At 38.8% G+C, this 13,146-nt stretch overlaps 1 protein-coding gene across 1 annotated transcript in view; it reads left to right on the top strand.

Moving 5' to 3' along the window:
* LOC110025615 (ATP-dependent DNA helicase RecQ-like) overlaps positions 1 to 13,146 on the top strand; it is a 91,964-nt gene that overhangs the window by 70,399 nt on the left and 8,419 nt on the right. Inside the window, 4 exon segments of the mRNA XM_020726195.1 lie at positions 11,852 to 11,894; positions 12,021 to 12,192; positions 12,299 to 12,369; positions 12,584 to 12,677. Coding sequence (XP_020581854.1) covers positions 11,852 to 11,894; positions 12,021 to 12,192; positions 12,299 to 12,369; positions 12,584 to 12,677 — 380 coding nt within the window.

A 13,146-nucleotide genomic window follows, 5' to 3' on the forward strand; every position in this document is an offset into this window, starting at 1 on the left:
TTAAAATGAGGCGGGTCTCATTTCTAAGAGCACTTAATTCCTATGTATTTACATATCTAAAAGCTAAACTTCAATTTTTACAACATACCACCTTACTCCTCACTAAAAATGAGGTCAACATGGACCCCTAATAGGTGTGGTGTGTCGGACAAGCACACCGCGCATATTGTTGTTGACCGAAAAGATCAACAAAACCAATACGAAAGTCTAGGCCATCATACCTAGAACAAAGCGTTGAAATGAGTGATAAAAAAAACATATCCGCTGGGGATTAGAAGATGGATTTCAGACTATCGAGTTTCAGGTGTAGATTTCGAATTCGTGTTAGAATTTGATTTGTGTTTGATTTAGTGCTGAAAAGGGAGTATGGCGGAGGCCTACGGTCCCAGAATATATTGGTGGGAGTAGGGCGGAGGCCTACGGTCCCGAGGGAGTAGAACGGAGGTCTACGGTCCCGGAGCATTTCGGTGGGAGTACGGCGGAGGCCTACAGTCCCGAGGGTATAGAACGGAGGTCTACGATTCCGAAGCGGAGGCCTACGGTCCCGAGGGAAGTCCCAAGGTAGTAGAACACAGGTCTACGATCCCAATGAATATATCAGTGGGAGTAGGGCGGAGGCCTACGGTCCCGGAGTATATCGGTGGGAGTAGGGCACAGACCTACGGTCCCGAGGGAGTAGAGCACAGGTCTACGATCCCTGAGAATATCGGTGGGAGTAAGTCCCGAGGGAGTAGAACACAGGTCTGCGATCCCGAAGAATATCAGTGGGAGTAGGGCACAGGCCTACAGTCCCGAGGGAGTAGAACACAGGTCTATGATCCCGGTAAAAATATATCGGTGGGAGTAGGGCGGAGGCCTACTGTCCCGAGGGAGTAGAACCCAGGTCTACGATCCCAGAGAATATAGTAGGGCACAGGCCTACGGTCCGGAGGGAGGAAACGTGAGTAGTGATTGTGAGGATCGCGGAGAGTTTTGTGAAGTGAGATAGATGCGGAACGTATGTGAAGAATGCAGAATGTGAATGAAACGTGTGAAACGTGCAGAACGTGCAGGATTCTATGAAGTGAGGATGTAGAGCGTGAGGGAAACGTGAAGGATTCAGTTACCGTTTTTTTTTTATTTTCATTGCATAGATTTTGTTATATATTTTTAGTTTTGGATTTTACTTATATAATTAAAATTTTTTTTTTCATGTCGTTCTTTGTTTGTTATAGGTTAGAACCACCGTGTGGTCGTGCGACTTCTCATCATACGCACAGAAAGGCAACTCAACAAACATGCCGAAATTCAAAACAAGCTTCATTGAATCTTCTTCCAAATTATGTAATACAACTGATCACATGTTGGAACTGCCCAAAACAGCATGCTGAGTACATTCATGTAAGAACCGTAGTATCACATATCATATCACTTCTGTTCTGATGTCGTACAAAAAGGAAGCAAGCATCTGTCCATCCCTCGATGCCAGCTCGTGATCAAGCTAACCTTCTAAGCATTCTAAGCCACGCTTCGGGGTAGAAGTCCTTTCGCGTATACTTAGAGGTACAACCATCTCACAACTAGTACGGGCGTAGTACCTCCAATTCTAAATCTGGCTGAAACCCGTGTGACACCTTGCTATCGGCTATCGTCCATCCTTTCCATCCTTCTTAGAGTAACAGAAATTCTGCGATGCGGCACTCCTGGAATGCAATGCTTCGCCAAATCTGTTCCATTTCCTTTCAAGATCAAAACTGAACCCACTGGCAGCGGAATCTCGACCGATCCTCTGAACTCTTCAGGTCCCACAATGTCAATTTCTCTTCCAAATAGGATGTTGTTCTTGCTCATGAAGGACACTGTACAGAAAGGCCTGACAAAGTTGCGGTGATCTATGTGGGGCGGAATGCAGTCTCCCTCCTCATAAAATATTAATAATACAACTATTCGGGATACGATCTGCAGGCAGTATGCTCCACCTTACCATTCTTTTGATCATCTTTTTTATCTCGAAAGGCAGAGGATCCACCTCGTCGTATCTCAAGATACCCGGGGGATTCCCCAGTCTATCCCTCGTGAAATTGTAGCAGCAACCGTATTGAATTGTAATTCGTCATTTGCCTCTCATCCATTTCTGCAGCTCTGAATACGTTTTTTTCATCAATAATCCAGCACGACCTTTTTCTCGCAAGTCAAACACAGTCCAGAATTCTCCTCTCATCCCTTTTAGAGAAAACTCCTGTATGTAATTCCAGACCCTCCAAGATGTTGACAGACTTTCCTCGGATCTCCTCATAGAATTCAAATTCCTGTTTTCTGACTCTGCTCATTCTTTTAAGCTCAATTGCAGGAATCATTTGTACGTGTCGGGGCTGCTCCCCTATCCAGAACTGCGACGTCTCAGCAAATCTTGGGACGTACGGCTCGACTTCCGGATGTTCGACATTTCTCAATACCATACTCGCAGCGGTGTATTCTTCGAATGTCCCGTAGCGCTCCAGGCATAGAACATTACACTCGGGGCATTCTGTAAATGCCCCGGCTGCTGACGTCCGCCTCGGGATCTCTACATTACACATTGGACATCCCGGGCAAAGTTCGTCGGGAACCTCTGACTGCGTAGACTCCACACCAAACCCTACTTCGCCTCCGGCGACCGGCGGGCCTCCCCTGTACGTCTTCTTTCCAGGCGAACGAAGGCTCTGTGTTTGCGGCGGTTGGCATTTCGACGCTGTGTCATTCTCAGTGGCGCGTCAGGAACTCTATCAGCAAAAGCACCGACCAAGCCTCCCGTCGGTGTGGTGATCATCGACTGCAACTGACTAGTCCCTTCTATCGGATACTGTATCATTTCCACTTTCTGTCTCTTTGGTGAGGAGTCTTCCCTGACACCGATTTTAAGTAGTGACGGTAACCCCTCTATCTCCCGGCGACTGACGTTGTCCATCAGAGGACCCTTGTATTCAATGTTGACCTGACTGTAGTCCAAGTCAAAGTTCACCACGCCACCCTGAGCTGTCTTTTTTTTATTCAGTGCGAGATTTAAACCGTCTTTAAAAGAGAAGATCAGCTTCGGACTTGACATTTTCCTGCAAAAAGACAAGAAAACATCAGCGCGCTGAAATCCAAAACGAACAAGAACAACAGAGCATTATTAAGTAGATTTTAGAATTATAAAGGTGCAAATATTTTTTCTTAACTTAAATTGGTGAAATTTAGAACGAAAGTGAGGAACTTATAAGTGTCAATTCAAATTTTCATTTTATTAAGATTAATTTTATTACAAAATTTTGGGACCCAGTCACAGACACTAGCCGAACAATCATTCCTCAGACCCAACATTATTTCCGAAGTTTAATTCCGGGGAACATTAAGTTGCCTAATAAGTCTTCAAATATTGTCCATTGACCGGCAACATAGGTCTTTCGCCTCGAAAGTCCACTAGTTGGTAAGATCCTCCTGAATAGACATTTTCCATGACAAATGGTCCCTCCCAAGTTGGTTTGAACTTTCCACCTATCTTGCGGTGTGCAAGGATAGGTCTCTTGAGAACAAGTACAAGATCACTAATTTTGAACGTCCTAGGGCGGACCAGCTTGTTGTGAGTCTGCGCTATTCTCGCTTGGTAAAGCTCTAAATTCTGCTGCGCTTCTAATCGTTTTCCTTCGAGACTCTCCAACTCTGCAAGTCTGAGTTTGGCGTTGTCTTTTGTTGTAATCTGATTAGCGACGACTATTCTAACAGACGGTAGTTGAACCTCCAACGGAAGTACGGCCTCGGACCCATAGACGAGAGCATACGGTGTACACTAGGTGGTGGGAGTTCCGAACGTCGTCTGGTAGACCCACAAAGCTTCTAACAACTTCTCATGCCAACCTCTCTTGTTCTCGTCCAACGTCTTCAAAATCTGCACGAGCGTTTTATTGAAGGCTTCGGCCAAACCGTTCGCTCTGGGATAATAAATCGTGGAGTACCTCCAATCTATCCCATGTCGTCTGACGAAACTGTTGATCTTAGTACTTTTAAACGCTGACCCGTTGTCGGAAATCACTCTGAAAAATCACTCTGCGCGGAACACCAAAGCGGTAGACAATCTGACTCTTGAAAAACTGGAGAATGTGTTGTGTTGTAACTTCACGTAACGGTATTGCCTCTGCCCATTTGGAGAAGTAATCTGTAGCTGCGAGAATAAATCTGTCCCTTTGAAGATGGAGGGTCTATCGGACCCACTATATCCGTGCCCCAACACTCGAATGGTCATGAAACGACGGTCGGGTGTAACACATTCGGATGTTGGTGCAAGATCACTCCACGCACCTGACACAGGTGACACTTTCTAGCGGTATCCATGCAATCCGTTAACATTGCTGGCCAATAGTATCCGAGTTTTTTAATCTTCATTTTCATTTTTGGCCCCGATTGGTGCGCTCCAAACAATCCGGCGTGTACCTCTTTAACAATATCCTGTGCTTCAGCTGTACTCAGGCATCTCAGCCACATCTGATCAAACGATCTCCTGTATAGGACATTATCTACCAAGGCATACGACAAAGCTCTTCTCGTGATATGATATGCGGTTGACTTGTCTTCTGGCAATTTTCCTGTTTGCAAATACTCTATTAAAGGCCTGCGCCAGTCTTCGAGATTGTCTGCCACTGTAGCTACTATTTCTTCTTCCTTCTTAAACTTGTGCAAACTGTCGATGTCGATCTGTGACAAAACCTGACGTCCTCGTACTGTAATGTAAACGGAATCCTCCGATGAACACGCCATTTTCTTAGCAAGTTTTGCTAAAGCGTCGGCCTGAGCGTTGTCTCCTCGAGGACAATTTCGGTTTTAAGATCTTATACTGTCCAGCAACCTGTTGAATGACGAGTTGTGAATCTTCATAAATAGCAATGTCTGTTATATCCATCGAGATTATCAATTCCAATCCGGTAATCAAGGCTTCATACTCTTCATAGGTAATCAAGGCTTCATACTCTGCTTCATTATTCGTGCATGACTCTGTCAAGTGGTAAGAAAACTTTAACATTCTTTGGTCCGGCATGACGAAAATCAAACAAATTCCTACTTTACCCGGTATGACTGTTTGTAATCCTTTATCTTTCCTGGCTGACGAAACCCCATCAAAATACATTTTCCAACGTCGAGTACTGGCCAACGTCGAGTACTGGTCGAGTACTGGACGGTTCCACTTGTAGTATTTGTTCATCTGGTAGCTCATCGTCGAGAGAGGACCCAGCTGGGAGCGGGTGTGCTGCAAGAAAATCTGCTAAAATCTGTCCCTTGATAGCGCGAAGGGGAACAAAAGTTATATCGAATTGTAATAAAATCATCGACCACCTTGCTAAATGTCCGGAAAGTGTTGGTCGGGTCATCAAATATTGCAACGGATTAACTTTCAAAATAAGGCTGACCTTATGAGAAAGCATGTAATGTCGAAGCTTCTGGGCGGCGAAAATTAAAGCTAGACAATGTTTCTCAATAGGAGGATACTTTACTTCCGTCGGTATTAGTCGGTATGTTTTAGAAGGCGACTCAAGTAGTAGAGTGCATTTTCTTTACCCTCAGCATTGACTTGGGCTAAGAGGACTCCGAGAGAGTCGTCTAAGGTTGCGGTATAAAGTATCAATGATTTTCCTAGGATAGGTGCTGCCGAAATAGGAGGTGTCTTTAAGTATTTCTTAGCATCCTTGAAAGCCCACTGACATTTCTCTTCCCAAATGAATTTGACATCCTTTTTAATTAATGCCTAGAAGGGCTAACACCTACCTGAGAGATTAGAAATAAAGTGTCTCAGACTTGCCAATTTTCCTTGGAAGGAATGTAGTTGTTTCAGGGTTCTGGAAGGAGGCATTTATAAGATAGCATCTTATCTGGATCAATCTCGATTCTCCGATAACGGACAACGAATCCTAAAAATTTCCCGGAGGTAACACTGAAGGCGCATTTCAAGGGATTCATTTTAAGATTATATTGTCGTAATCGTTCAAACATTGTGAGTTTTGAGCATGAAATCTTTGATTTCTTTGTGATTTACTCATTGAAACATGAATACTTGCATTTTGATCTTCGCATATCTTGCTATACTTTTCATTTGTTTATATCCTTTCTTCATTGTTCCATGACACCTAAGACTAAAGGTGGAAAATCTAATTCTATCTTTGATAACAAGAAATTCATGAGCACAAAAGCGGAAGAAAGATATAACAAATTCTTAGTATAGAAGAAATTCATTTTGGAGGGGATTTTTGTCTCCGGAAGGTGTTGTGGTGGAATCCATGATTGATAAGAGGGTTTGAGAGAGTTTATGTTATCAGATTGGCATTGCAGTGATTCTCGTTGTACGGAAATTTTATGCTAATTTACCCGAGTTATCCTCTAATTTAGTGTATGTCAGGGGTCGGCAAGTTAATCTCTCGTCTACTCAAATTAATTAGTTGTATCATTTATCTGACACACCAGATAGCTTCTAGCATAACTTCTCTCTTTTGGATTTTGAACTTAGTCAAAATATATCCTTTTTGACCAATGGTAAGGGAATTTGGAAGGTGACAGATGAAACAAAAATTAATTTAGCTTTCTCTGTTTTGAAGATTGAATCTAAAGCTTGACATTATTTCATTTCAGCCAAACTTCTTCTCTCGACCAATCTGAGTGAGGTTATTAGGGATAGAGCGGCCCTAATTTTTTGCATTCAAACTCATAAGACCATTGATGTAGGACCTTTCATTTGTCATTCAATTAGAAATTTGTTAAAGGAAGGTTTTACTATTGGATTGGGTCACTGCTCTACTGTCTTTGCTTTGTGTTTGTGGGCGGGAGTCACATATAAAAGTTGGGAAGAACAATTGCAACCCTTGAAACCTATTTCCAAAATAAACATTGGTGTTTGTAATTGACATTCGGTATTTGGGTGTGGTGAAAGTTCTTCCCGACCTTTCTCTTCTGCTTCTAGCCCTCGCCCCTCTGCTTTTATGGCTTCGATTGTTGAGCGACTCGATACGCTCGAGGATGATACTGCAATTATACAGGCAGAGGTGTATGATTTGGCAGATAAGGTTTCTCATATAGATTGACGAAACAAAATCCAATTTGATTATATAAAGAATTTTCAAGCCACACAGTTAGCGATGTATAGGAGAAACCAGTGGTTAGAAGGAGAGGACCCGATTGTTTTTCCCTCTCTCTCCATATATGCCTTACGAGAAAACTCGCCAACCAATTGAGGAAGATTAGGAGGAGGAGGAAGAAGAAGAAGAAGAAAGAGAAGGAGATGATGAAGTTGGGGATGAGTGATTTGATTGCTCCATGGATGTTTTTGTTATGTCCTCGTCTGTTCCTGCAATTTGCTATTTTATTTTTGTTGACGGGATGTTATGTTGTGTTACGGTGATTTGTAATACTGTAGTTTGGACTTTTATTTTCGCATATTTGATTTTGGACATTATCTCATGTAATTAGTTTGGACTCCTTTGTGAAACTTAAGTTGATATGTTGTTGTAACTTTTATTTGTCATTGTTGTAATTTTTGTTATATTCATGTTGTTGAAGTGTTGGCCTGTACAGGAGTTATAGATAATTGTTGTTTTTTTTCTTTATGTCAATATCATGTTTTACTTTAGAAATTTTATATGATAAATTTTGGGGGGAAGAATTATGTTTTGTTCAATTATTTGTCTCTTTGTTAACAAAGCATTAGGCTTCTACTTTTTTTTTGACGTAAGTAAAGTATAGTGGGTATGAATTTGAGACTATAATAATCTAAAAGGAAGATATATAGATAAATGATATTTGGACTCTATTTGGATTAAACTTAAATAGTGTAGATTGATCTTTGAAATTTAACAAATGATTAATTAATTGACATATTTAATTTTAAGAAGATTTGGTTATTTGGTGAACTGTTTTCACATAGATGTGTATTTTTATGAGAGTATAGTCTCTATCTAATTTGAATTCTATGTTAATAATTCATAATTTGCAAAACTTGAATAGAAAGGGAATGTTGGAGAATTTTAGTTTAGGGAGATTGCAATAGAATGCAAAATCATTAAAAGTCTTATTCAGATATAGTAATCCTCTAGGATGTGTATGAAAAAAGGGATTATCTAAAAAGAAATGAAAATGAAATAATCATCCTAACGAAAGAAAGTGAGTGAAAAAGAATGGCTATGAATGAAAAACATCGAGGAGAAGCTTTAACAAAAATTGGTTTTGCTACTATTTTTTTAAATAAAAAACTCCGCGAGGTTCCTTAATTTTATTCACTTCATATGTTTATGAATTATTAGCAAATCACCTAATGGAGGGCTATATTTTCATAATTTGACCTCTAATTTGTATTACTTTAGCATTTACTAAATCCCTTGAAATGAACGTGAGATGATATAATTTTGAAAAGTTCAAAGCTTTTTGAACCACATGTGGAAAAATAATTCAATAGAGAAATTTTGCTAACTATATATCTTTGGAAGTTTGATTGGAGGTGGTCACTTATGAAAACTCATTCCTATTATGTTCAACAAAATCAAGTGTTTAATTTTTGTTGTTACTCGAGGATAAGTAACTTACAAGTTTGAGGGATTTTGACTTATTGATAATTTTGCACTTGTTACTTGTATTTTAGATTATAATACTGCACTTTGAAGAAGGTTTTTATGTTGTTTTGTAGGTTGCAGTGAAAGCAGGATCGAACGGAAATCATATTGGATCAAATTGTAGAAGAAGCAAATGTTGTCTTGTGCCTATATTTCAGTCCCTTCCTAAATGAAGCGCAAACTCAAGCGTGCAAAAATATGGTGGCGACTCTTGGGTGCCTAAGCACTGCCACCAGCGCCTAGGTGTCGTGATCGGCCCCATTCTTGGCATAAAGAGTTCACACGGAGTGGAGCTTAGGCGCCAGTCACGGGGCGCTTAAGCACTAGAAGCAAATTTTGGCAGTTCTAATAGATGGATGCACCTATACACTTGGGCAACTAATAAAAAGGATGAGGACGAATTAAGGAGGAATTAGAGGAATTAGATGGGCAACTAATAGATGATGCACCTATACACTTGGGCAAATTTTTCATCATTTTTTTTTTGTCATTCTGAGAGAGGAATTAGAGGAGGCCGAAGCTTTTGCAAAGAGATTAGAAGAGAGGAAAAGAGAGCGATTGGGAATATTGAGAGAGTTGACTGTTTACTGTTAGTAGTATTCTCAAACTATTTGTTTGTGAAGGAGATAAGTGTGTTTACATTGTGTTTTCTTCAACACTTCTTTGCAAAGATTGAGATTGTGATGTTTATACATAAAACTATGTTTGGTTTGATGAGATTTGTCATGAATAGTGAGTAGTATTTTTGTTTATTTGTTTAATTGTGATGGTAAATGGATAGGACAAAGGATTTGAGATTGTTTGCGCTTTGATTTGAATTTAAAAGTGTTGTATTAACTTGAGAATTTAATTTACTTTATACTTGACCAGTTGATTGTTAAAATCTTTTGTGAATATTGATATCTGGAAGGATTCTTTATGGAACAAAAAGACTTAATAACTTGAACTCAATGGAATAGGGATATTGTCATGGATTTATGCAATCTTCTAGGAGTCACTTTTCCTTGAGCAGTTCAAGAGTTTTATGGAACTAAACTTAAAACTGCTAATCTTCTTTAGACCGTTGGAAGGGGATAAGGAAGAATTTTTCTTCTGATTGATACTATTTTTTAATCTAATCCTTAGTTTGATTCATCACTTAATCAGTTAAAGAGGGAAAATTCTTGACACCTGATTTGATAAAAGAATTTTTTTGTTTGTTAGGATAGAAGTGCTTCTTATAACTTTCGAATGGGTATAAAATTGAGCTTGCAATTCAAACTTTTTAGGCTTGGACTGATAGTAGTAGGCTAGAAATTTTCCCTCATTGAGTTCTTCTAGTTTTCTGTGGGATCAACAATCGAACTCAAACCTGATACTATTGATACGCCACGTATACTTGCGTGAGTTGATCGTGTTTCGCAGCACTTGGTGCGTGTCAATATCAATGATATTGTACTCACATGTGATGATCTACTAGCATTGGAGTCTTTAAAAGGTGTTATTGCTACTTCATTTGAAATGAACTTGGGGTCACTTCAGTATTTAGTATGAAAATTGGTCGGTCATCTCAGGGCATTTGCTTATCTCAGCACAAATATGTGATCTATTGACAGAAAATAACATTCTCTTTTGCAAACTAGTGGTGTCCTTAATGGTTCCCAATGAGAGACTGGCTAATGTTCCCAATGCAGCTCCGGTGAACAAGGCACACTGCCAACGACTTGCGGGGAAACACATTTACCTCGCCCATGTTCGCCCCGACATTTTTCATGTTGTAGGTATTGCAAGTTAATTCATGCATGATCCCTATGAGCATCTTCTCCGAGCTGTTCACAGGATCATTCATTACTTGAAAAGTACACTGGGCTCAGGTTTGTTTTTCTCGTATCACACCTCTCTTTCTATTGTTGTTTATACAGGTGTTGATTGAGTCGGGTCTGTACATTATCGGCGATCCACTCAGGATATTGCTCATTCTTGTGGGAAAATCTTTTCTTGTAGAAAAGCAAAGAGTAGTCGTTTGTGGCCTAGAGCAGTGTTGAAGCCGAGTTTTGCTCCATGTCTCTGGATATTGTGAAGCTCTTTGGTTACGCATCATGCGCAGTGAAGTGCATATACCAGTCTCTGTTCCTCTCCAATTATTTTGCTATAATAAAGCTGTCATTAGTATTTCTCATACTTCAGTCCAACATGATTTGATAAAGCATGAGGAGATTGACAGACACTTCATTAAGGAGAAGCTCGATTCATGAGAGATCTGTATTTCATTTGTCTCATCCAATAATCAATTAACAGATCTCCTTACCAAGAATCCTTCTCGGTCATTGTTTGACGACTTCAAATCCAAGTTGAATATGATGAACATCTATGCTTCAACTTGAGGGCGAGTATTTGGAATTATTAATTATTAGGCTAATTATTGTTGATGCTATTATTAGCCTTTATTTACTTCCTTTTATCTTGTTTCCATATTCATGTATTTACTTGTTATTCTATTTATGAATTTGTCTTTCCTTTTATTTGGGACTTGTTATATATATTTAAACCTTTCTTTCTATCAATAAAATTAATCATGCTCTATTCTCAAACCTGACAATAACAAATTTTTATAGGATGGGCATGACCAATTACAAAGAGGATATGGGTTGAAAATAGGGGTGTAAATGAATCGAGCTTGAGCAAGCCTAGGCTTGGCTTGTATTTGGCTTGTTAAATAATAACATTGTTCATGTTTGGTGCATTAATATATCGAACACAAAAGAATAGTTCATGTTTGGTTCGTTCGCTTAGAGAGCCAAACAGAAGTTGTTCCCGAACAACATGTCATTTTGACAGTCATTGTCATTGTCACATAGTGGTAGAATGTTATGGGTAGGAGTGATTCAAATATTATTATTTATATTAAGTATTCATTTGAATATAATTTAATATATTTTTATTCTATTTTTTAATTAATAATTTTAATTGATTATAAATCTTTGTAGCCTTATAGTCAGTTATATTATTTAAAAATAATACTCATCAATTATAAATCTTTATTTGTGTTCGACTCGTTTTCTTAGCAAACAAATTGAACAGGAGTTACCAACGAGCTGTTTTGATAGTCCTAGTTGAAAATAGTGATAAAATATGGTTTAAACAATTGGTTAGGCTTGATTTCATTATTTCTTTCAAGCATCGTACTTTGCTTTACTTTCTAGATCTTAATATGCTATTTGCTTTCAATTTATTTTAGTTTAAAATTGATCTCCTGTTAGTAAATTAGATTGTTTATGTAACTTGTGCAGGTTATTTAAAAGAAATTGTTGAAGATGTGTATAGAAAAGTAAGGTAGTTGGTTTCTTCTTGGCTGTCTAGTTCTTAAATTATGCGGCACCAGGTTGTGCTGGTCCCATTTTATTGAAAATGCTTGATATAATTTCAAAAAAAAATTGGTCTAATCTGACATTTATTCAGTGTTAGCCCAATGGGACTTCAATATCTCGACTCGGCCAACCTTGTTGATCAACCACCTCTGATTTTAGCATTGACTAGTGAGATGATTGATGAGGAAGATCATGGAGTTAAGCATAGCAACGTTGAAGACATTAAAGGTTCAATTGCTCTAGAAGGGGAAAGATTTTCTGAGGTTAGTTTTTGTTCTCATGTAACTTTGTGCGTGCAATATCTCGACAAGTGATTACTTTTTTGTGTTTATCTATATGATTTGTTTTCCATTTCTCATATCCTTTCAGACTGAGAAAAAGTTTTACGATATCCTTTTGCATATGAGGATGGAACTCGCTAAAGAGAATGGAACTGCACCGTAAGAAATAATGATTAGCTTTTATTTCGAGTGAAGTGTCAAAATATTCCCTTGACTATTTACGCCTTGGCCATTTTACTTTCCAAACTCATTTAGTAAGGGTTGAAATAGTGCTATGTGGGTACTATTTTAGCTCTTAATAAAAAAGTTTGGGAAATATGTTTTTTTAAAGCAAGAAGTGGTGGATTTTTATTTTGAATTCATGATTCTGTAGATATGCTATATGTGGTGATCAGACACTTATTAAGATTGCAAAGATAAGGCCATCTACCCGGCCTAGGTTGGCTAATATTGAAGGTGTTAACCAGGTATTTTCTTTGATCATGGCGGCAATTTAATAGTAACTTATTATTGTCTTTTTTCTTATTACCATCCTAAATAAGCTTTAGAATAACAGAATTCCATCGGCTCTTTAGTTTGAAGTTTATATAAGCTAATTTGTTTCGCTCCGTCCAGGCTATTGTGGTAGTTTTGTTATGGATCTATTATGCAGATGGTTTAATGTCGTTGAGCATTGCAGGAATTTTTTTAGGGGCCGTTTGGTTTGCTAAAAATGAAATATAACGTAAAAGATTTACAAAGTACTATAATTACAATGTACTTCAAATACTTTTGAGTTATTTGGTTCACTGTAAAATAAGCGTAGAACTTTATATTTTTTTTGTTTGGTTTGAAATAGATTGAAAATAATGTATTTATTTAGGCAAAGAGTAGCGAACAGCGTCTGACAACAGTGGCAAGCGACGGGCGGGAAGCGGATGGTGGCGGGTGGCGGGT

The sequence above is a fragment of the Phalaenopsis equestris genome, unplaced genomic scaffold (assembly GCF_001263595.1).
Source record: "Phalaenopsis equestris unplaced genomic scaffold, ASM126359v1 Scaffold000002, whole genome shotgun sequence".
NCBI classification, from domain to species: Eukaryota; Viridiplantae; Streptophyta; class Magnoliopsida; order Asparagales; family Orchidaceae; genus Phalaenopsis; species Phalaenopsis equestris.